General features: G+C 53.5%; 1 protein-coding gene across 4 annotated transcripts in view; it reads right to left on the bottom strand.

Annotated features, from left to right (window-relative positions):
• Positions 1-1,905: 1,905 nt before the first annotated feature.
• The window catches only part of LOC133354636 (formin-binding protein 1-like), a 74,646-nt gene continuing 53,340 nt past the window's right edge, over positions 1,906-23,211 (bottom strand). The window contains exons 7-15 of one of the 4 annotated variants that reach the window (XM_061571655.1): positions 22,929-23,057; positions 21,490-21,636; positions 19,825-20,100; positions 14,181-14,513; positions 9,128-9,237; positions 7,972-8,104; positions 3,680-3,810; positions 2,626-2,747; positions 1,906-2,265 (exon numbers count right to left, since the gene is read on the bottom strand). In XM_061571655.1, coding sequence (XP_061427639.1) covers positions 2,057-2,265; positions 2,626-2,747; positions 3,680-3,810; positions 7,972-8,104; positions 9,128-9,237; positions 14,181-14,513; positions 19,825-20,100; positions 21,490-21,636; positions 22,929-23,057 — 1,590 coding nt within the window. In that variant the 3' untranslated portion in view covers positions 1,906-2,056. Of the gene's footprint in view, positions 2,266-2,625; positions 2,748-3,679; positions 3,811-7,971; positions 8,105-9,127; positions 9,238-11,091; positions 11,113-14,180; positions 14,514-19,824; positions 20,101-21,489; positions 21,637-22,928; positions 23,058-23,211 lie in introns of all 4 variants that reach the window. The other 3 variants (XM_061571656.1, XM_061571657.1, XM_061571658.1) reach the window with 3 other exon arrangements.

Genomic DNA, 23,211 nt, shown 5'->3' with positions numbered 1-23,211 from the left:
AAAACGGGACGGGTGGCAACCCCGACGCCTTCACCGGCAAAAAGGCCAAGTCGCCGCCGCCACCGACGGCAGTTGGGCCGCATCACTTTCGATGGAATCGTTTTAAGGGGAGAAATTATTTAAAATTCCAGGACGCGCAATTAACAACGTAAAAATGGCGAGTCGGCCCAAGTCAAACCTTCGGTCGATTCCGCTGGCTGCCTTCTCCCTTCAACTCTTCTCGACCCATCGGCGTCATCCCTTCGAGCCGTGGTGCGTTGCCAGGCCCAAAGCCCCCAACTGACATTTACTGAAAATGTAATTGAAAAAAACATTTGTGATACTTGCATTGGGCAGTGGTCTGCAAACAATGACAAACTCAACACACATTTGGCAAAAACACCGCCCTAAATAGTAAAATTGTTTCAGGCAGTGTTGTTGGCAAATGTGTAGAGCGTTTTGTTCATTCGCTTAACAATTTGGAATTTCCATCTTGAAAACCCGCCTATCGTTCTCTAACCCAACGTGTCCCTCCTGCTGCCTCTCCGCGTCTCAGGTGCGCGTAAGAATTCATAACGACGGTGACCGAAACATCTTACGGACGCGTGGCGCGGGGGGGGGGGGGGGGGGGCGGTCGCTGTATAGCGTTAACGGTGGAAGCAAACGGAGCGTGACGCTGGCACACAAACGCTCTTGACACAAAGCTGGCACGACCACTGGCACGGCGCTGGCACACGGTGCTAATTGGGTCACACGGCAAACGAGCGGCGAGATCTTTTTTTAGTTCCCACGGACCGGCGACTCCGCGACGAGGCAACAACAAAAAATCCGCCCGTCGCATTCCGCCGCGCCGCTCTCTCCGTCTCGTTTTTTGTTCGTAAGAAATCTCGCCTCGACCCCCCCCCCCCACCCCCCAGTTGCGTGCGGCGTGCTGCAGCGGCAGTGCAAAGTAAACAAAGGAAATTTTAAAAATACAAACCCATGGGGGTCGGGACAGCAACTCGGCGCGCGCGTGCGACAAAAAACGAAGAATCAACCAAAACTAAACGAGTCGTGGTAATGATAAAAAAGTAGAAAAAATGAGTGGCAAGATAAGACTTTTCGTCGTCATTTCCCCATTGTTGTTGTTGTTGTCGTTGTTTTTCTCTGCTATCCACAGGATGTCCGCCGTTTTCCACGAACGCGACCGCCCGCCTGGTACCGTAGTGATTTCATCCTTTTCACATCTGTAGAACCGACGAACCGGACCTCCAGACACGGGTCCTGGTGATATGTGTTTCCTACGGCGGTTGAGAATTAACGTCGTCACAATCATCATCGGCGTCGTTATATATTGGTACTGGGTACATACGGGCACTGCATCTATTTGTGGGACATACGATAAGCGCTATGTATATCAGCTGTCCCTTGCCAGTTGAAGAGAATAACAATTAAACAAAAAGGAAACACGGTACAAGTCACTCTTTTTTAGCCTGGCACGGTCCGCCACGCAGCCCCGGCCGTTCTGCAACCGGCCAGCGAGTCTCTCTGTGCAGTGTGTGCGGCTTCGGCGACAGGGCGGCGGAGAAACAGGCGTTCCCATCCTCACGAGTGACCCCGGCGACCCTTTCGGCAAGCGACGAGACCCCCCACCCCACCCCACCTCCCCCGGCGATTCGTAAACCACGCGACGGGGACTCGGCACCTTTCCGGCCCGTTGGGGGCCCGGGGTGGCGATCGCACCGCCTGCGCACTTCCAAAGCTACGCCCCCCCCCCCCTTTTCTCCGCCGCCAAGGGACGCGCTGGGAAGCAGTCGGTGATTTGCAACGAGCCGCGGACGCCGGGGTAACTTGCTCCACGCTCCTCCGAACGTCCAAAAGTCTGAACCCACCGCAGGCAGCAACAGCAGCAGCAGCAGCGGACTTGAACCGCCTCGACGACTCCGGCCCCTTTCGACGGGAGTCTCGGTAAAAACCTCACGGCGCGGACGCGAACCGCGGCGAGACCTCCCAGAATTCGTCTGTCCCGCGTCAACTTCGCCGCCCGCTCCCGGGAGCAAAGCGCCGGGCCCGTGGTGGCGGTGGCGGTCGTCGTCGCTCAAATGTAGGTCATGGCGCCCTGCCCGGCGGATTCGGGTGAAGTATGGCCCGAGGTGCCGGGGTCGGGCGGCAGCATCTCGAGGTAGGAGGTGGGCGCGTAGCCCTCGCGCTCGCCGTGCCGGACGCGCGTCCAGCCGTCCCCGCGGTCCTCCTCCAGCACGTCGAGCGAGTCGCCCTCGTGCAGCGGCACCGTGCCGTCGTTCTCCGCTGCGCCGCGGCGGGGGAGAAACGGCCGGAGGGGTGGGGGGGGGGCAGCCAGAGGAGGGGGAGCCGGGGTGGAGAGAGGAGAGAAACGGGGGTGAGAGGGAGGTGAGTGTGGAGAGAGAGACTTAAAAACTCACCTCTACAATCACGTGCTTTCGAGCGACTCTGAGCTTGGCTCCGCGCCTCTGAGTTGCGGCCACTACGTCTGCAAATTTGCGCGTGTTACAAATTGAACTATTATTATTAGACAGAAGTGAGAGGGGGGTGAGTGTGGAGCGATGGTGGTGAAAGGGTGGGCGGGGGAGGGGGGTAAGAGTGGGGGAGGAGTAAGGGGCAGCTAAGGGTGGGGGGGGGGGCACTCACAGTCGAAGGTGTAGAGAGCCCGGCAGCGCCCGATAGCCGGCGCGTCGTCGTCGAACTCGTCGTCGAAGTCCGTGTGCCCGCCGCTGTGGCTGTGGTCCTCCGTGTAGCTCCCGTCGGGACTGCTCGAGGGGGGTAGGAGGGGTACGGGGGTAACGGCACGGGCACGCGGCTTCTATAGGGGGAGTGTACGCGCGAGAGCGGCGGTTGCGGCGGTCGGCGACCGGTCAATCGGGGGAATGCGTTGGTGAAATATCTTCGCGCGTCGCTTCTGCCATGCAGATGCTCCTCGCCCACTGAGGGGGGGGGTTGTTACGGGGTTTGAAACCGCCCGCGTGGACCGCAGGCGGTTTATGAAAGCAGATGCGCGTGCCGGTGTGTAAACATGGTGCTGGCCAACCACCCCCCTCAGGTAGCGTTGCCCGTTTTCATCGCTGCTACTCGCCAACAGCGCTTGCCCCAAAAGCCTGCGAAGGCTGTAAGGGCGATCTTTGTCTTTGTACACGCTCACGTGACGTGCGTGCGTGCGTGCGTGGGGAGTGGTAGCGCAGCGGTTAGCGTGCTGCGCTATGAACCCGGCGACCAGAGTTCGCTCCCCGCTCACGGTCAACGTCAGTGGCAAATATGTAAAGCGGTCCTGGGCCTCCCCTAGGTCGACTCAGCCTCAAGTGAGTACCCGGTGCGGTGTCGGACACCACCGCCTACACCACCACCTCGCGCCCCGCGCCGCCCTTCACTGCTGCTCGCCACTAACAGCACTTGCCCCAATAGTTAATTAAGGATACACGGGGGATCTTTTTCTTTGGGTAGTAGCGCCACGGGTGGTGAGATGTTATCTCCCTCGCCTGATATGCAGGAGGTCGTGTGGATATATCTCTGGGTACTCCGGATTTTCCCTCCACATTTAGCATCAATCTGCGTTCACTTGGCTGCTACACATTTCCACATGACCAGCCACTTCGTTGAGCCGTCATTTGTGATAGCCGTGTCGCTTCTGAAAAAGAGCTACATTGCAGCTCAGTGGGGCCTTACCTGGTAATTGTTTTAGTGTAGTTACCTCTCGCGAGCGCTGGGCCCGTTGGCCGATCCCGACCTGGGCGACCCCGCCTGCTCGAACAGCACGCTGCTGTGACGCCGCGGCGTGTCGGCCTTGCCCACCGCACGGCCCTCGGCCTCCGCCAGCCACGTCTGGGGGGGGGGGGGGGCACAGGGGTGAGGAGGGGGGCCATGCGGGGTTTGTCACGGTCATCGCGATCATCGTCGTCGTCGTCGTCATCATCATCGTGGTCATTGTCGTCACCATCATCGTCACCATCATCATCGTCATCATCGTCGTCATCATCATCATCGTCATCATTGTTGTAATCATCATCGTCATCGCGATCATCATCGTCATCATCGTGGTCATTGTCGTCACCATCATCGTCGTCATCGTCGTCATTCGTCGTCATCATCATCATCGTCATCATTGTTGTAATCATCATCGTCATCGCGATCATCGTCGTCATCATCATCATCATCGTCATCATCGTCATCATCGTTATCATCGTCATCATCGTCGTCATCATTGTTGTAATCATCATCGTCATCGCGATCATCGTCGTCATCATCGTGGTCATTATCGTCACCATCATCGTCGTCATCGTCGTCATCATCGTCGTCATCATCATCGTCATCATTGTTGTAATCATCATCGTCATCGTGATCATCATCGTCATCGTCGTAGTCAGGCGTCAGATGATCGTAGAATTCAAGCTAAAGCAGGCAGGTTGGTTCAGAATATATCTTTTTTCAGAATCAGAATCTTTATTCATGCTGGAGGAATCCGATGAGCTATGAAGCTCTTTCTCACAGATGCTTGAGGCACCTGCACCCGCTGGCTCACTTCGGTCGCTCACGCACCGGTGGTCCGTCACCTCCTCTTAGCCCTTCGCTATCGCTACTACCACCACCGTGGCTACCATGCCCCTTGAAGCTCACTCCACCTACTCATGCTCACTCACTCACCCACCCACTCGCACACGATCACATCTGCCACGCTCTCGATATGCAATTATCCATCTCGCCAACCCGCGCCGTGACCTCGTTTCGTCGCTCCATCTTCCCATGGTGTAAAACCTAATTCGGACTGCAATTTCAGAAGTAAATCACCCGTCCACGTTTTTGGCGGGGGATCGAACTCGTGTCACCTGGTTCGTAGTGTAACTCGCTAACCGCTGCACTACCGCATCAGTGAAAGCGAGCCACAGACAGTGAGCCTGGCTCGGAATTGAGCTCTGGTTGCCGGGTTCGTAGTGTAACGCACTAACCGCTGTACAGTTTAACACGTGGAGGGTTGCGATATATTTATAAATGACGCGATCTAACCCAAAAAACTTTATTATGACTAACCGCTGTACCACCGTATAAGCGATAGCGAGCCACAGACAGTGAGCCGGGCCGAGAATTTAATTCGAGTTGCCGGGTTTGTAGGTTAGCACGCTAACCACTGCGCGACTGCACGAGTGGAAGCTCGGCACGGACACTGGGCCTCACCAGTGACGGTTCTAGCTGGGCAGTTGTAACATTTTTCCTGTTCTCATTTCATTGCAAAGCACAGGAACTGATTTATTACCCAGCGAAGCGGCGAGAGAGAAAGCCGTTGTCACACGGCCAGGGCTGCATAGCAACCTTGCAGGCGTGGGTGGCATGCTCACACACCACGCACATGCACAGCCAGCACACACACACACGTAGCTAGACTATGTGCGCACACACAATCAGTACGTACACACAGCCAACACACACGTACAGCCAGCACACACACACGTAGCTAGAACACACACACATGTAGCAAGACTGTGTGCGCACACACAACCAGTACGTACACACAGCCAACATACACACACAGCCAGCACACACACACGTAGCTAGACTATGTGCGCACACACAAATGTACGTACACACAGCCAACACACACGCACAGCCAGCACACACACACACGTAGCTAGACTATGTGCGCACACACAACCAGTACACACAAAGAATATGTGCGCGCAGATATCCACTACACACACACAGCCAGCACACACACGCACAGCTACAACACGCGCGCACACGCCCACACATCCAGTGCAAACGCGCATCCACATCACACATACACACACAGCCAGTACACGCAGACACGCGCGCACACGCAAATTCAACAAAATCTGACACTACGGCGCACTAGCGCACTAACTCACCCCAGATGGGAGATTAAAACAGCGAGCGAGTGAGCGAGCGGGAACGGCACCGATAGCCACTGAGGGCACCGCTGTCTCTATTACGCGCCCTGGTGTGGGTTGGCTTTTGGCCCATAAAGACAACGGAACTTGGTAATGGAAAAGAACAACAACAACAACTTAGCCAGCGTGCCCAGACAAAAGCGTCCCTTTTAAAGCGTGCGTACTACCAGCTGTGATGACGTACGGATCAGGAGCCTGGCAAGTAATGAAGACGACAGAGCAAATGCAAAGAAGCGTTGGAATTACACAGAGAGAGAGAGGAACACGTGGACTAGAGAACACACGTCCATCATTGGTCACCCCGTCGATAGACTGGGCCCTCCGCCATGGTAATGTGGAATTACCACCACTGGCTCAGTGGCTGCCAAGTGTCTTTGGTGAGAGCACCTGGTTGGGGATTGGACTATCATCATCATCATCAACTCTCTGGTGGTGAATGAAATAAATACTGGGCCCCAACCACGTGCCAAGGGATGGCTCCTCTCCACAGATCCCCGGCCGAATGAAACATTCAGAACGGCCTCGGATATATATTAAAAAAGAAATTGCCAACCGCTCAACTCACGATACCAATGGGGAGGGAGGGGGAGGGTGGGCGCAGGGGGGGGGAGACAGAGAGAGCGGGAGCCAGGAAAATCCAACCCGGAGCCCAGGGGGCTGATTGAGAAAGCCGTACCGGGCTGTACCACTGCTGAGTGGAGGATCAATGCGCGCACGTGCGTGAGTGTGTGCGTGAGTGTTTGCGTGAGTGCGTGCGTGAGTGTTTGCGTGAGTGTTTGCGTGAGTGCGTGCGTGAGTGTTTGCGTGAGTGTTTGCGTGAGTGCGTGCGTGAGTGCTTGCGTGAGTGTTTGCGTGAGTGTTTGCGTGAGTGTTTCCGTGAGTGCGTGCGTGAGTGCTTGCGTGAGTGTTTGCGTGAGTGTTTGCGTGAGTGTTTGCGTGAGTGCGTGCGTGAGTGTTTGCGTGAGTGCGTGCGTAAGTGCTTGCGTGAGTGTTTGCTGTGCGCGAGTGCGGTCACGGTGGGGAGTGGTGGTGTCGCGGTTAGCGAGCTGCACCACGAACCCGGCCCGCCCAGGTTCGAGCCCCACTCATGTCTACCACCACCAGTGACGATTATCTGAGCCGGTCCTGGGGCTTCCCTAGGTCTACTCAGCCTCAAATAAGTACCTGGTGCTGTGTGTAAACATCGCCACAAGGGAGAGGAGACAAAGGCGGCCGGGCGTGGTGCTGGCCAACGCACCCACTTCGCGTGCCGTGCCGGCCTTGGTAGGCGCTACTCGCGTACAACACTTGCTCCTAGAGTCCGTTAAGGCTAAACTGGGGATCTTTGTTTCTGTTATACAGCCACGACTTAGATGGAAGGGACAACTCGAGTCCCAAGTGGACGAGCGGTCGTAAGAGCCGGGGGAGGGAGGGAGGGAGTGGGAGCGGTGATGGGTTTGGCGACCGAATTAAAACGAAACGACGAAATGAAACATTCGCGGAGCGCGATTTTGGCAGGGGTGGTGGCGATAAAAAACACCACGGCGCCCTCACGGATTCTGCGTCGCCGTCCGGGAAGAGTTCAAGTTCGACGGCTCTAACGGTGGCGCGCTCACGTCGCGGTGCGTCCGGAGGCCGCGGCGAGACAACGGGGGGCGGGGGGAGCGGGCGAGGATAGCGGCGGCGGCAGGGAGAGAGCGGATTTACCGTAGTTTTGCCGATTTTCTCGACGGCGATTCCCGAACGGCAAACGCAACTGCACGCCAAAGTTTAATTCGTGTCTGATTAGCGTTACGGCAGTTGTCGTGGCTCCCCCCCCCCACCCCCCGTGTTGCAGAGCAAATGCGAATGATAGAGTCCCGTGATAAAGTCCTGAAGAGCAACGCAACTTTACACTAAAGTTTGGTTTGTGTTGGATCGCCTTTACGAGCGTTCGCGTGACCCTACTCCCGGTACGGACGGACGGACACACGATCAGAGCTAACGGGTTGACCTCTTTCAAAGTGTGAAAAAACGCAAGAAAATAAATAGATTTTTTTTTTTTTTAATAGACGGGGGTCAAGGGCCAGAGCTGGGAGAGTCAGGAGGGGGGGGGTGGTCACACCTCGTGCTTCTGCAGGCCTTGGCGCAGGCGGTCGATGCGATGGCCGATCTCGCTGAGCTTGGGCTCCAGGCTGGAGGGGTCTCCCATCTGCGGGTTCCGCGCGTACACATCCTTCATCTTGTGCAGCGCTTCCCTACACACACACACAGAGGCAGAGGTCCCCCCCCCTGTACAGCCTCACCTAATACACACAATAGACAAAGATGCCCACCACCAACTCCGCCCCCCTGGTGGTGTACGAGTGCGGTGGTGTGGCCGGCACCACACACGGCCCCGCTGGGTTCGTAGTGCAAAGTTCTAAGCACTACACTACCGCTCCCCACAAAGACAAAGCTACCCGTATAGCCTGAGCAGACTGTTGGGGAAAGTGCTGTTAGCGAGAACCTATGAAGGCCAGCACGGCACACGAGGGGGGTGGGTGGCCAGCAACTACGCCCGGCCGCCTTTGTCTCCCCAGTAGTTATGTTTACACACCGCACCAGGTATTTATTTGAGGCTGAGTCGACCTAGGGGAGGCCCATGACCAGTTCAGATAATCGTCATTGATGTTGGCCATGAGCGGGAATCTAACTCGGGTCGCCGGGTTCGTAGTGCAGCACGCTAACCGCTACACCACCGCTATCCATACACATACACACATGTACACACGTGTGAACGCGTAAGGACAGACGCACGCAACACATTAACGTACGTGCGCGCACAAGACAAAGAAAGAACGCCCCGTAGCGACTCAAACGGCTGAAACCTACGAAGGCCGGGCACGGCGCACGATACCCATCACATTGCAAGTCCGCAAGAGATGGAAACTGCTTGGGGAAGCCTTCATGTAGCAGTGGATAAACCAAGGCCAATCGTGATGCCGATTGGATGGATGCAATCGTGATTTGAAGCTTTCGTGACTGCAGGAATCCATACTGTTTGGTTCTTTCGGTAAAGTCACGTAGTTGGAAATAAAATCAAATATAACAAATCACGATGTTTCGATCGCAACACAAGCGACCTTCATCAGGTGGCACGGACACAGCAGGACAACCGCTGACATATGTCAGCGGATGGATGCACTGCCGCATCGGAGGACCGCGAGACCGGGCGACGGCTCGCTCGAGGCGTCCATGCAGCAGTGGATAGAGCACACGGTGGCGAGGGCGGCACGTACTTCTGCTCCACCTCCTTCTGGATGTCGCGGTTGTAGTCGTCGATTTTGCTCTGCAGCTTCTTGCGCCGCTGCTCGGGGGGAAGGTGGCTCTGGTCCTCGCACGGCACGGGCTGGGAGCGCGAGCGGCGGAGTGCGTGAGCGAGTGTGAGCGTGATGGAGTGTGTGAGTGATTGATGGAGTGATGGAGTGCGTGAGTATGTGAGCGAGTGATGGAGTGTGTGAATGAGTGAGTGAGTGATGCAGTGATAGAGTGCGTGATAGTGTGAGTTTGTGAGTGATGGAGGGAGTGATTGTATGAGTGATTGTGAGTGATGGAGTGATTTTGAGCGATTGAGTGCGTGAGTAAGTGATGGAGTGTGCGAGTGAGTGATTTGAGTGCGTGAGTGTGAGTGAGTGATTTGAGTGCGTTGAAGTGTGTGAGTGTGAGTGTGATGGAGTGCGCGAGTGAGTGTGATGGTGTGTGCGTGAGTGAGTGTACACAAGTCACACACGTGGGCGAGTGCGTTGAGTACTCGTGCACGTGTGATTCCACGTGTGCAGAGCGCGAGTGTGAATGATCACCCAGGCGTGAGTGTACGTGCGTGCGTGCGCGCACACGGACCAAAAAGCACAAGCACGTTTACAAATTAGTTTGCTTGTTCATGAAGCAGCAGAACAAAAAACTGATGAAGAATCACGACCCAATGTGCTGCATAAACGATTCCTTGCCATCACCATGGATCCGCACACAATCAGTAAGGCCTCTTTCACAGCCTAAACCGCTCCACAGATGTTCGTTTTGAAAACTAGCAGATCGCCATGAATCCGAATAATTTCATTTCAATTTAATAAATCCCCCCCCCCGCCACTACTGGCAAAATGAGACGAAAAAGAAGACGCAGATGACAAGGCGACATCTAAATCTCATAATTGCCAATCAAAGATCCCCCACATAGCCTTCACAGACTGCAGGGGCAAGTGCTGTTAGCGAGCACCGATAAAGGCCGGCACGGCACACGAGGGGGTGGGTGGCCAACACCGCGTCCAATTGCCTTTGTCTCATTTGAGGCCGAGTCGACCTAGGGGAGGCCCAGGAACGATTCAGATAATCGTCACTGGTGTTTGCCATGAGTAGGAATGGAACCCGGGTCGCCAAGTTCGTAACGCAACACACTAACCGCTACACTACCGCTCCCCACAATAATTGCCAATCACACACGATCACAAACACGTAAAACAATCACTGAAAGCAAGCACAGAAGGGTTGCAATTCGCTAATTAAATGAGGCAACTCAGGTCGGCCTTGTGGCTCAGTAGTAGGGGCGAGTGCGTGTCTCACAATTGGAAGGCCGTGAAATTAAAATCTTTTGTCTTTGACTCAACCCATCACCCCTCCATCTGGGGCGAGTGATCGATAAAATAGATACCACTTTGTGGGGGAAGTCAAAAGTGGGTTACATCCTAGATTTGAAGTTTTCGTGACTGCAAGGATCCATACTCTTTGGTTTTTTTCGGTAAAGTCACGTAGGTGAAAACAAAATAAAATAAATCAATATATCGCGACGTTTCGGAAGCGGTTACACCTGATGACGGATGCTTGTGTTGCTTCCGAAACGTGATTTAATTTAGTTATTTTTTATTTTTACCTACGTGACTTTACCAAAAAAACCAAAGAGTAGTGGGTTCCATCCTATGGAGAGACCCCCCCCCCACCTACCCACCACCACGTGACTATGGAATTTCCATCAACGGCTCAGGGACTTGCAGGAAAACCACTTTTGACTCCTTTTAAATCAAGGACACGCGCCGTGGAGAAGGGAGCGATATTCACATCCGATCGGGACGGACCTGGCTGAAATGAAGCCCTGGTTATAATGGAGGGGCTGGTAAGGTGGGGTGGATGAATTGGGGGGGGGGGTGGCGTTCAAACGATGAACGTGGCAAGAGACGGATAAACATGCACGGACGTACGGATGATGCCTTACCCCCTTCACACTGAGCTTCTTCTGATTGCCAGAGAGCCAGGGACAGACAAGAAAAACAGGGACAGACAAGGAGCTTTCAGGGGCGTAGAGACGGGACAGGAAGGTGAGGAGACAGGTCAACAAACCCAGACTCCCGACACATCTATGATAACGGGCTGTGGGGGAAAAATAAAAAACAAACCCCAGCGTTTGTGTAACACCATTGGATGTTCATTACCATGAACCCCCCCTCACCCCACCCATCTGTTGTGTCTCCACATAATAAGAAAATACAGTGACGGATTATCCTAGTAGCAAAAGTGGCATAACTCTAAGGGCCCTGCACTTACAAGGGCGCCGCGCTAAATGCTTTCAAGCTATTAATTCCAGTTCAGTGATTCTGCACTTGCTCTATTACTATAGTACTATACCGCCTTCAACTTTTATGAACGACTGGGTGTTTAAGGTTAGCGATTTGTCGTATTATCTGGCTGTATAGCAAATGAAAAAATACAATTACTTTACTATGCAAGTAAAAAATGTGTGCGTTTTAATATTTAAGTGTTTTATTTTATTTAGGGCCCCTTTATAACATATGCTACAGGCCACGCACTTGTAAATATTGAAATATTTCCTTTACACACAAAACCCATCGGCCGCACGGGCATTTTTTCTAGAGTGCATCTCATCAGCGGCTTTTGGATCGCATACAGGCGGACCATTTGTGGACCGGTTTCGACATCCAGCGTCTTGTCAGCTTGGCGCGGACCAATGCAAGCGAACTACCCGATGTTTAATTGGCAAGGACGGCCTCTCTGCAAGCAATGGTGCGCAGGTCATTTAATAGAATATGCAAATAGCAAGCTCAATGGCGCCTGCTCTAAAACGTACTCTTGCGTAACAACTTGTTGCTCACAACTATATCAGTTAATGCAGTCTTGGCTTCCTTAACTACCCCCGAGCTATCCGAGTTGTTGCTGGCTGTTGCTGGCTGTCCCTGGCTGCCCTGGTTGTTGCTGGCAACTTTTGCGGTCCCTGGCTGATTCGTGCCTGGCTGTGCCATGATGCCACTCTCCCTCTCTCCCACTCTCCCTCTCTCCCACTCTCCCTCTCTCGCTCTCTCTCACTCTCACTCCCTCTCTCTCGCTCTCTCACTCTTGGTCCTGCTCTCACTCTCTCTCGCTCTCCCATGTTGCCTTGCTCTGACCCCTCGCCTCCACACTCCACTCTTCTAATCTATGGCAGCGTTTAATTCTTTTTTCATTTTTATAAAGAAAAGAGCCTAGAGCAGCGATTGCACTTGGGACGCGATGTAAATTTAAGTTGCTGTCGCTGTTGCTGTTGAATGGGTGAGCGCACGACTGGCAGACAGTGTCGCACAGCGAAGGCCGGACAGGAAAGATCAGCGATCGGGAGACACAAACACAGCACGACACAGGACGAGACGAGACGACACAAACCGTCAGTGACACAGAAACCATCTCACTCTGTAACGGCGCCTCTCGACGCTGTCCTCTGCCCGCTGACAGCGCTGTCCTCTCCAAGAGGTAATGGAGTCATCATTTATCAACACAACTTCATAAACTGGATAACGAAGGCGGGAAAACCAGCGCGACACGGCTGATGATGTCGACGAGGTCGCCAAGCCCCTGCCCATCACCTCCCGTCCAGCGGCACCCCGCGTGGGGGAACAGAGGTTGAGACTCATTTTGCTTTCCAACCTATTTTCGTGTTCCCGGATTATTCGAGTGCTGTAACTGAACCGACAAACCGTACAGTGACCGATCACCCAAGCAATCGGATGAGAGTCGAGCTGGAGTCCCCTACACAGCTGCTAACCTGCTTGTGCCTTGCCGGACACAAGGGCGATTGATGGGAGTGTGAGCGGTGGGTTGGGAGTGACGGGGGTGGTCGCGTCGCGCAGGCAGTGGGAGTTGGGGGTCAGGCTTGGACTAGCAAACTGGGCCATCACCGACCACTCGTGCCAGGTAAGGCCCCATTGAGCTATGTAGTGTTTTTTCAGAAGCGACCTAGCCACAAATGATAGCTCAACGAAGTGGCTTATCGTGTGGAAATTTATAGCAGCCAATTACTCGAAACGCGTAGAGTTGTTGATTATAAATGTGGAGGGAAAAACCGGAGAACCCGGAAAAAAATCCATTCCATCACGGGGAGAACATGCAAACTCCAAATATATATAGCAGGCGTCAGGGTCGGGATCGAACCCACGACCTCCTGTATACCAGGCGAGGTAGTTAACATCTTCTAGCTACCGTGATGATGATGAGAGGGAGAGACACGCAAACTCCAAATATAGAGCAGGCGTCAGGGTCAGGATCGAACCCACGACCTCCTGTATACCAGGCAAGGTAGTTAACATCTCCTAGCCAAAATGCGCCCGATCTCGTTATATTTCAAAAGCTAAGGCAATTTGAGCCTGGTGACTGCTCGGACGGGTGACCGCCTGCACAGCTTGCCATGCGTTGTAGGAGTGCGGCTACGAGTGGCCAGGAGATGGCAGTGCCGAGTGTCTCCCTTCTAGGGTATTGTGATGGTGGTGGTGATCCTGGTAGCGGTGGTGATAGTGTTGTTGGTGGCGATGATAGGGGTGGTGTTGATGATGAAAGTGATGGTGTTGGTCGCGGTGTTGGGTCATGGCAATTATGATGATGATGATCACGGTGGCGGTGAAGATGATAATTTTATTCAATTCTTGTGTATGGCAGCAGCAATGTGTTTAGGAGGTGAATGCCAAAGTCAAGATTTGCTGTGCCACGATGAGAGGGTTTCAGGAGAGAATTTGTGTCGTGTTTCTACTCCTGATTATGATCAAGGTGGTTTCGGTGATTATCATTGTACGTATGTTGAACTTCTTTAGCACCGTACGTTGCCAACCTTGCTAATCGGAGGTTCGGTGATGATGGTGATGATAACCATTGTGATGGTGATGATGATAATGGTGGTGATTATCATTGTGATGACAATCATGGCCAATGAAGACCCAACAATGAGACGTTCAGTGCTCAGCGATTTAGCCATTCATTTTTTTGTTTGATGATGATGACGATGGTGGTCATGGTGGTTGCTGTTGCTGTGATGGTGTTGCTCACCGCGGCCTGGCTGGAGGGTTTGGCGAGGGGTCGCGACCCCAGCCGGCCCGATAGGAAGCCGGAGATTCGGCCTGAAAGGGTGGCGGCCCCACCACCCCCACCGCCCGGCGAGCGGGGGGAAGAGATTCGGGGAGAACGGGGGCCCCCCACGCTGAGCCAGGGTTCTCGGGGGTAGCTGGGGGGCGAGTCGCCCCCTCCCCCCGATAGGCAGGAGGTCGGGGAGCCGGGGGGGGAGGGCGAGGGAGGGGCTGCCTCCAGGTCGGGGTGGCCGTCGGAATGGGCAGGGGGGGGCGGAGGAGGAGGGGCACCCGGGGTGGGGAGGAGGGATGCCAACTATTGATGAGGGAGGGGAGGAAATAGATGTGGTCAGAGGAAGGGAGGGTAGGGTAATGGATGTGGAGGGAGGGCAGGAGGGAGGGATCGCGAGAGGGATTGAGAGGGAGAGAGGAAGGGAGAGCGGGGAATAGATATGGGAGGGAGGGAGGGAGGGCACGGAGGGATGGCGAGAGGGAGGGGTGCAGCAGGGAGTGTAGGGAATGGATGTGAAGAGAGTGCCACCGTCACCACAAGAGACAGAGACGAGGGAGAGAGAGAGGGAGAGACCCAAACACCACCAGGGTTAAAAAAAAAATATACAAAAGCAGCAATGGTAATGATTAAAAAATATAAATATATTACCACATGACCCACCACCACCACGAAGAAGGAAATTAAATTTAAAAGGAAGCCAAAGCAATGAAAGTGGCTTTCAATATAAATGAGAAGCAGCAAAAGCACACACGGGGTTAGGAGGAAGAGGCGCGCGGTTAGAGGCAGCAGAGCAGAGCGTTGGGGTGAGAGGGCAGGGGTCACGGGTGAGGTCAGGGGTCACGGGTTAGAGGTCAGGGCGAATGAAGCGTGGACTTGGCGTTCGGGACGCGGGGTTGGTTTTTTGTGTCCGGCAAAGCGACACACGGCTTAGCAGCATCTCCGGTATTACTTCACCTCAACAACAACCACGGGCCTCCTGCATTCGTGTTTGACGCCACGCACACCCAAACGCGTCTCCTCGTCAGAGAGCTCTTGTTAATGATAGCGGCAGTTAGTCGGGACACGAAGCCGTCTAAGCGAAGTGTCCTCCGTCTGTCTGTCTGTCTCTCCACACCCCCCCTCCACGTAGCCGGCGCATATCTTTGCAGGCTCGTTTATCTCAAAGCGAAGCGGTGACTACCGACCGTCACCATGAACTCCAGCCATCCTTTCGATTTAAAGCTTTCGTGACTGCAGGGATTCATCTTCTTGGTTCTTTCGGTAAAGTCACGTAGAATGGAAATAATAAAATAATAAAAATCAAACATAATAAAATAATTCTCACGACGTTTCGGCCACAACACAAGCAGCCGTCCTCAGGTGAAAAACAGGTCTGTCGGGAAGACAGAGGCTGAATTAATTATTTTATTATGTTATATTTTATTTTATTTTATTATTTCTATTCTACGTGACTTTACCGAAAGAACCAAGAAGATGAATCCAGCCATCCTCACAATGGCGGCGGATTTTGGCTGGCCATCTGGAACGCTCTTCCTTCCCATATTAGGAAGCCCACTGGGAGCTACGCACTTTTAAATCTAGATTGTCCTTCCCCCGCACCTCCGATTAGCAAGGTTGGTTACGTACGGTTCAACGTACACACACGCACACACAGCGGACGGGAGCTCCGTGTGACGCCAATGTTGATATTAAAATAGACCGGGAACCTCCGCAGCAGCAGCCGGCAGCCGCAGCCTCGCACCGTCGGCTGTTGGTGCAGCACCGAGCCCACATGCTGGGATCCTCCCGCACCATTCTACTCAAACACCCTGCTAAGCTCTTGTCCCAGCAGTCTGTGAAGAATATCTGGGGGATCTTTGTCTCGTTACACCCGCACTGAAACGAACGCGCTGTACGAGAGCGCGCACGCGCTTCCAAATTCCGATGGATAACCGCGCCGCCGAAAGTCCGCAAATTTCTGTTCAGTATCATTCAGAGGTTCTTCCTCGGGCACGCATGGTTCCTGGGTTTTCTCCGGGTTCCACGGTTCCCTTCTCGTCACTGCACTAAGAGGAATTCACGGCCAGGATCCTGCTGAAAAAAAAATACTTGAGACTTTGTTTGTGAGGCTTTCTTTGGTAAATGACGTACGCTTTTTTTTTATTCATTAGGTTGTAATTGAATTCGCTGTCGTAAAATATCTGCGGTACGTCACCAGCAGCAGCATCGGCGATGGTTACCTCATGACCTCAACCCTGATTAACCTATGCTCATTATTATCATCATCAACCCAATCAAACCGAGAACCACTTTGTGGAAAGCCAATGGTCATTCATATCGCATGGCGTGACCGGTCCCCGGTAGAGGAATGTGGACTTTCTGCCACTGGCTCAGGGTCGCTGAGCGACATGACCTCCACCCTTGGTCCGACCTCGACAAAAACCTTCGAGCCAAGGCAATCCCCCCCTAAGCTTCCTGTCGTATAAAAATACACTTAACCCAACTGGTCCCAGAGGTCATTAATTCAGGCAGCTGTCAAGGTAAGGATTTATAAATAAGATACAATCAGATTTCGATTTAAAGCTTTCGTGACTGCAGGGATTCATATTCTTGGTTCGAAAGAACCATGAATAAGATACAATCAGGCCTACTACCGTTATACCTTCATGGAGGGGGGTGGCGGCGGGGGGTACCGGTTCGATGCCCCCCTCCCACACACCACTCACGACTCCATGGATGGTCACGGTTCAGGATCGCGATTCCATCCCAGAATCAAATTCTTTAGCAACGCTTGCCAACTACGGTTGAAAATGCTTTTACATTAAGCGTTGTCCGTCTGTCTGAAACACGGGGGGGGGGGGGGGTTGTGGGGGAAGGGTTACGATAACTGTTGTAACCTTGATCCAATATGAACGAAAATTTTGCGCACAGTTACGTTGCCGCTAGGGACTTGCTCTGTGCACTCGCCCTGTCCGTCTGTCACGCGGGGTTACGATAACTCTTGCAACGTTGATCCAACATCAATGAAGATTCATTGCAAAGTTGCGTTGCCACTAGGGACTTACTCTGTTGCGTTAGCGCTGCTGTTCGTCTTTAACATGGGGTCACGGTAACTCTTGCAAAGTTGATCCAATACAAATCGAACCTTCGAGTAAAGTCACATTGCCTTGACCCGGGCCAGAGAAAGCAGTGAATATTGATCAAATTATTATTGCTCAAACCAGAGAGACACAAAAATCAGAGTGAAATAGATTATTTGCAGCAAAAAAAACGATGCAATTATGAAACTATTTTCTCAATCGGAGAAAGCCGCTGCGCTGCTCATTAATATCAGCTGCCGCAGCTTGGATTGCAAACTCTTAAGGTCAAAAACAAACGGGTCACATCGTGGACAGACCAACGTCTCAAACCACTACAAGTGGGGAGAACTGCACGCAAACGCATTGTCTGGAGTGGTGGATCATCGTCACTATGGTCGTATTATTCTTACCGTTACTACGAAGCATCTGACAATACCCCGGGACCATTAATGTCCCCCCCCCCCCTTCGTAGGACTTAGAAGACATCACAGCTGCCTCCACCACAAGAGGACGATCCTGGAAAACGCCAGGACAGGTGGCAACCCCAGCTGCGTCCACCCCTAGAAGGGCAGCAATGCCGCCCTCCTTACCCGCCCTGGCCTATTTACGGTTAAGAGGAATCCCTATTTACGGGTAAGAGGAAAGGCTATATATATTATGTATTTAGTTCAACGGATCTCACAAAAGTCGTCAACGACGTCACGCCCGCCCAGAATTGTCTGTTCACGTCCCAGGTCGTAGCAGACGGGGTTGTGGTAACCGGAACTCGGGAAGCGCTTCCTTGTTCGGGTTTAAGCCCGGCGCTCCCAGCCGCTCCCAGCTGCTCCCGGCTGCTCCCGCGCCATCCAAGTGTCACGCGAACGCGCCGCTAACGACCGCGGATTTTAATTGGGTTTACAAAAAAAAATCACAACCATAATTCGACCGTCAAGATTACGACGGCGTTGTCGAATCGCGGCCGTTGGCCGGAACGGAATGCTCTTGAGATTTTCACGTCAATTGCCGTGGCGTACTTGCGTAAAAATAACTAAATAAATAGTGTCGTCACCCACCGTTGAATTACAGTAAAACCTTGGATTGCGAGCATAATTCGTTCCAAAAACGTGTTTGTAATCCAAAGCACACTTGTATCAGTTGTGATCACGTGACGCTCGGCAGACAAAGCGTAAACACGTACTACTCGTATTACAAGTCCTCGCTCGTTCATCAAATTAATATTTATTTAAAAAATTTTGCTCGTCTTGCAAAACACTCGCAGACCAAGTTACTCGCAATCCAAGGTGTTTACTGTATTACAATTACAGGCGGCGTCGTCATCGATTAACGTTTTCTAACGAGTGCTCGCGGGGTTATTGAATCTCGCAGCGCATGCCGAACGGTGTCACGGACGAACCCAGACGCTCACAGGGCTGTGAACACAACCACGACAACCAATCACTGCGCACGGAGCCGGAGAGATATCAATACAATTTACCAATGCAGTCTATAAAGCGGCTTGAGCTGGATTCATGAAACTAACAAAGACAAAGATCTCCCCGCATAGGCTCAACAGACTGATGGGGCAAGTGCTGTTAGCGAGTAGCACCTAAAAAGGCCGGCACGGCACACAAGCGGGTGGGTAGCAAACACTACTCCCGGCCACCTTTGTTTCCCCAGTCGTGATGTATACACACCACACCAGGTACTCATTTGAGGCGACCGAGGGTAGGACCATGACCGGTTCAGATAATCGTCACTGGTGTTGTTGGTCGTGAGCGGAAATCGAACGCAGACACGCGCACACACTTGGTAGTGCGAAGATTTTATCGAATGAATCTCTTCCCTCCAAACCTAATCAAGTCCAGTAAAACAGACAGGCAGACAGACAGGCAGGCACCCAGGCAGGCAAGCAGGCAGACAGGCAGGCAAGCAGCCTGACAGTCAGATAGGTTGACAGACAACAGGCAAACAGCCAAGTAGCCAGACAAACATATGTACTGTATGTATATATAGTGTATGTACAGACAGATAGGCAGGCAGGAAAACAGCCTGTCAGATATACAAACAGACAGAGGCAGGCAGGCGTAGGAAAAATATATTTTTAACCGATTCACCAATTACCGAGGCGCCAGGCGAATGGGCAGCCAAACAGACAGGCTGATAGACATCCAGACACACACACAGACAAGAACATGCAGACAGCTAGACAAGCAAGACATCCAGACGTACACACAGACAAGAACATCCAGACAGCCAGACATCCAGACGTACACATGGACAAGAACATCCAGACAGCCAGACATCCAGACGTACACACAGACAAGAACATCCAGACAGCCAGACATCCAGACGTACACATGGACAAGAACATCCAGACAGCCAGACATCCAGACGTACACATGGACAAGAACATCCAGACATCCAGACAGCCAGACGTACACACGGACAAGGACATCCAGACAGCCAGACGTACAAACCGCGCAAGGCAGCTCGGCCCTCCTGTCTAGCACAGGTCAGGACACGCTCGTCCTCCCGCCCGCCCACCCGCCCACCCTCCGCTGCCCGATCCCTCTCACCTTGCTCTTCTTGGCAAACAGCCACAGCTTGGTCTTGGAGCGGCCGACGCTGCCCCGTATGTCGGGACGTCCGTCGGAGCGCTGTGCCGACGTCAGCGTGCCGCCTCCACCGCCCCCACCGCCACCGCCGCCGCCCCCGCCGCCGCCGCCTCCGCCGCCTCCGCTGCCTGACGCTTCGGGCCAGGCTTTGCCGATGTACTGGCTGAAGTCCTCAAAGTCGACGTCGCTCGGGCGCTCGAAGCCGGACTTGCACATCTCTATCACGAGCTGAGAGTCCTGCCCCGGGAGAGACGGCAGAGGGAAATGAAGACGGGCAGGGGGGCGGTCACGTCGCAGGTGCTGGCTGGACTTTTACAGCCGGTGGCGGTGACGGTGGCCACACTGCACGTGGCGTGGCCTGTAATCCGGCGCTGTGGAGGCAGCAACGGCGGCGAGGGTTGGTGGATGACCGCACACGCAGATGTCGTTTGAAACTCCCTTCCTTCCTCCCGTGGGCGTCGAGGAGGAACCGTACTCCTGGCTGTGCCAGGAGAATGCAGTGCAGCAAAATGTGGACTCATCGCAATCCGTTTATTCCAGCTTTACGGAGGGGGGGGGGCGGGGTAGAGTGTTGCCCCCTCGCGCAAGGCGTGGGTGTTCTCCGGGTACTCCGGCTTCCTCCCGCGTGAATAATAATATTAAACACTTCTTACAAGCGTAGTAGAGCCTACATGCGGTGTGAGTGAACTAGTGGCCACGGCCGGTAATGACGGGGGTATCGGTTGTGAGTGCGAACGGACTGGTGGCTACGGGAGATAATGACGGGTATCAGTTGTGAGTGCGAAGGGACTGGTGGCCACGGAAGGTACTCATTTAAGGCCACTTGTCATCGATGTTAGCCGTGGCCTTGAACTGAACCTGAATCGCCGGGTTTGTGGCACAGCTAAGCGCTGTGCTAACCACTCCGCAGACACGCACACACGTCAGTGAAAACATCCACTCGATAATAACCGGATTATATGTACCTGCGCATGTAATAATTCATATTTATATATAGACGTATACAGCGCCATTCATGTGATTTGCATCTTAAAACACTGTAGAATGTTGTAATCGCACAGAGGCGAGGAGGTAAAACCGCATAAGCACTTGTGGGAAGGAGGCCAGAACCGGCCACTGTCAAAACAATTACCCGGGCTCTCTGTGGGTCCTGCATTGGGATGTTTGGCCACAGCTCAAGTAATCCAGAGAAGCTCCTCCTTTACTGAATGGGCTTCTCATTCAAAAAAAAATCCCACGTCATCGGTGGCGAGGCCAACGCCACTGTGGGTTTCCCAGCCCTGGAAGATTCTTTTGCTGTTTTTTCCTGGATTTTTCTGTTTGCGCATAGTCACTTTAAGATGTTTTCTTGTTCATGTTTTAGTTTTTTGTTTGTTGCGGGTTGCACCCGATTCAAGAGCCGAATGGCTCACAGGGCTATACCAAATAAATGAAACTGAAAACTCAAACTTAAAAAAAAGAGCTCCCATATAAACAAATACTCATTCTGATTAGTCCCGGTTATCCCTGGTTGGGGCTGGTTAGCCCCGGTTAGCCCTGGTTAGCCCCGGTTAGCCCCGGTTAGCGCTGATGAGCGCCGGTTAGCCCTGGTCAGGGCCCGGTAGGCGCCGGGGCGCTCGCCCTCACATTGCCGTGGTTGATGGCGTCGGCGGCCCGGGTCATGCCCTCCAGGCACTTGGCGACGATGGGCAACACGCGGCGCTCCGACTCAGCAAACTGCTTCACCGCGTCGCCCAGCCGCACGATGCGGCCCTCCTCCAGCGTCTGCAGACCCTGCGAACGCGCGCGGCGGAAAACGCGCGGTTACTCACGTGGCGACCGGCTGCCTTTGTCTCCCTTGTTGCCGATGCTTACTACACACCGCACCAGGTACTCATTTGAGGCCGAGTCGACCTAGGAGCACTCACAAAGACAAGGATTCCCCCGTATAGCCTCAAGAGACTGTTGGGGCAAGTGTTATTAGCGAGTAGCACCCATGAAGGCCGGCACGGCACACGAGGGGGTGGGTGGCCAACACCACGCCTGGCCGCCTTTGTCTCCCCAGCGGTGATGTTAACACATCGCACCAGGCACTAATTTGAGGCTGAGTCGACCTAGGGGAGGCCCATGACCGGTTCAGATTATCGTCGCTGGTGTTGGCCCGTGAGCGGTAATCGAACTCGGGGCGCTTGGGTTTGTAGCACAGCGCGCTAACCACTGCACCACCGATCAGTGTCACCACTTCGTTTTGAACAACACTTTCCAGTTTATATAAATGTTTTACAATGTGTAGCGAAGCGGCACAGGCTGTGCAGTCTCCCTCTCTCTGCGTCAGATAACCCGTGCCAACTGGAACTGTCCCATGACCTGCTGACCTCCCGACCTCCTGGCAGCGAGCCGCATTCGACGTTTCCCGTGACCTCAGAGTTGGACCGAGTGCCGTGGTGATGTCGCCACAACTTGCTAAGAATCTGTTGGTGTTGATGCTGTTGTTGATGATGATGACAATGTTGTTGATGCTACTGTTGTTGATGAAGCTGCTGCTGCTGTTGATAATGATGATGACGATGTTGTTGATGCTACTGTTGATGATGCTGCTGTTGTAACTGCTTCTGCCGATGATGATGCTGCTGTTGATGATGCTACTGTTGCTGATGATGCTACTGTTGTAACTGCTGTTGATGATGCTACCGTTGATGATGCTACTGTTGCTGATGATGCTGTTGTAACTGCTGTTGATGATGCTACCGTTGATGATGCTACTGTTGATGAAGCTGCTGCTGTTGTAGCTACTGATGATGATGACAATGATGATAATGATGATAACGCTACTGTTGCAACCGCTGATGATGACAATGATGATGATGATGATTCTACTGTTGCAACTGCTGATTATGACAACAATGATGATGCTCCTGCTGACGATGGCGACGCTGTTGACGGCACAGCTGCTGTTGACGACGACGATGATGATGCTGCTGTCGCTGATAATGCTGCGAGTGTAGATGACGTTGCCGCTGCTGCTGCTGTTGTTGTTGTCGCTGTTGTTGTTGTTGTTGTGGCTGCGTGCATGGTACGAGACTTGCCTGGAACACTTTGGGCATGACGCCATGGTAGTGTTCCTTTTGCTCCGTGTTGAAGCGCTGCAGCTGCGACGCGTACTCGCTCTTGCTCTCGTCCGCCATCGTGCGCCTCAGCGTCGAGTTCTGCCTCGCCTGAGCGGGAGACGAGGAGCGGCGCGGGGCAAGGGGGGGGAGGGGGCGACAATGGGGAGGAAAGAGGACAAGGAGGGAGGAGGTGGGGTGAGAGATGGAGGAAGGTGGGGGGTGGGGGCACGTGGAGTCGGAGGATGGAGTGGGAGGGTGAGAG

Source organism: Lethenteron reissneri, chromosome 48, assembly GCF_015708825.2.
Source record: "Lethenteron reissneri isolate LAM-NWPU_2019-01 chromosome 48, ASM1570882v1, whole genome shotgun sequence".
NCBI lineage: Eukaryota > Metazoa > Chordata > Hyperoartia > Petromyzontiformes > Petromyzontidae > Lethenteron > Lethenteron reissneri.
The sequence above is the reverse complement of the archived record's forward strand: the minus strand, read 5'-3'. Positions and strand labels throughout refer to the sequence as shown.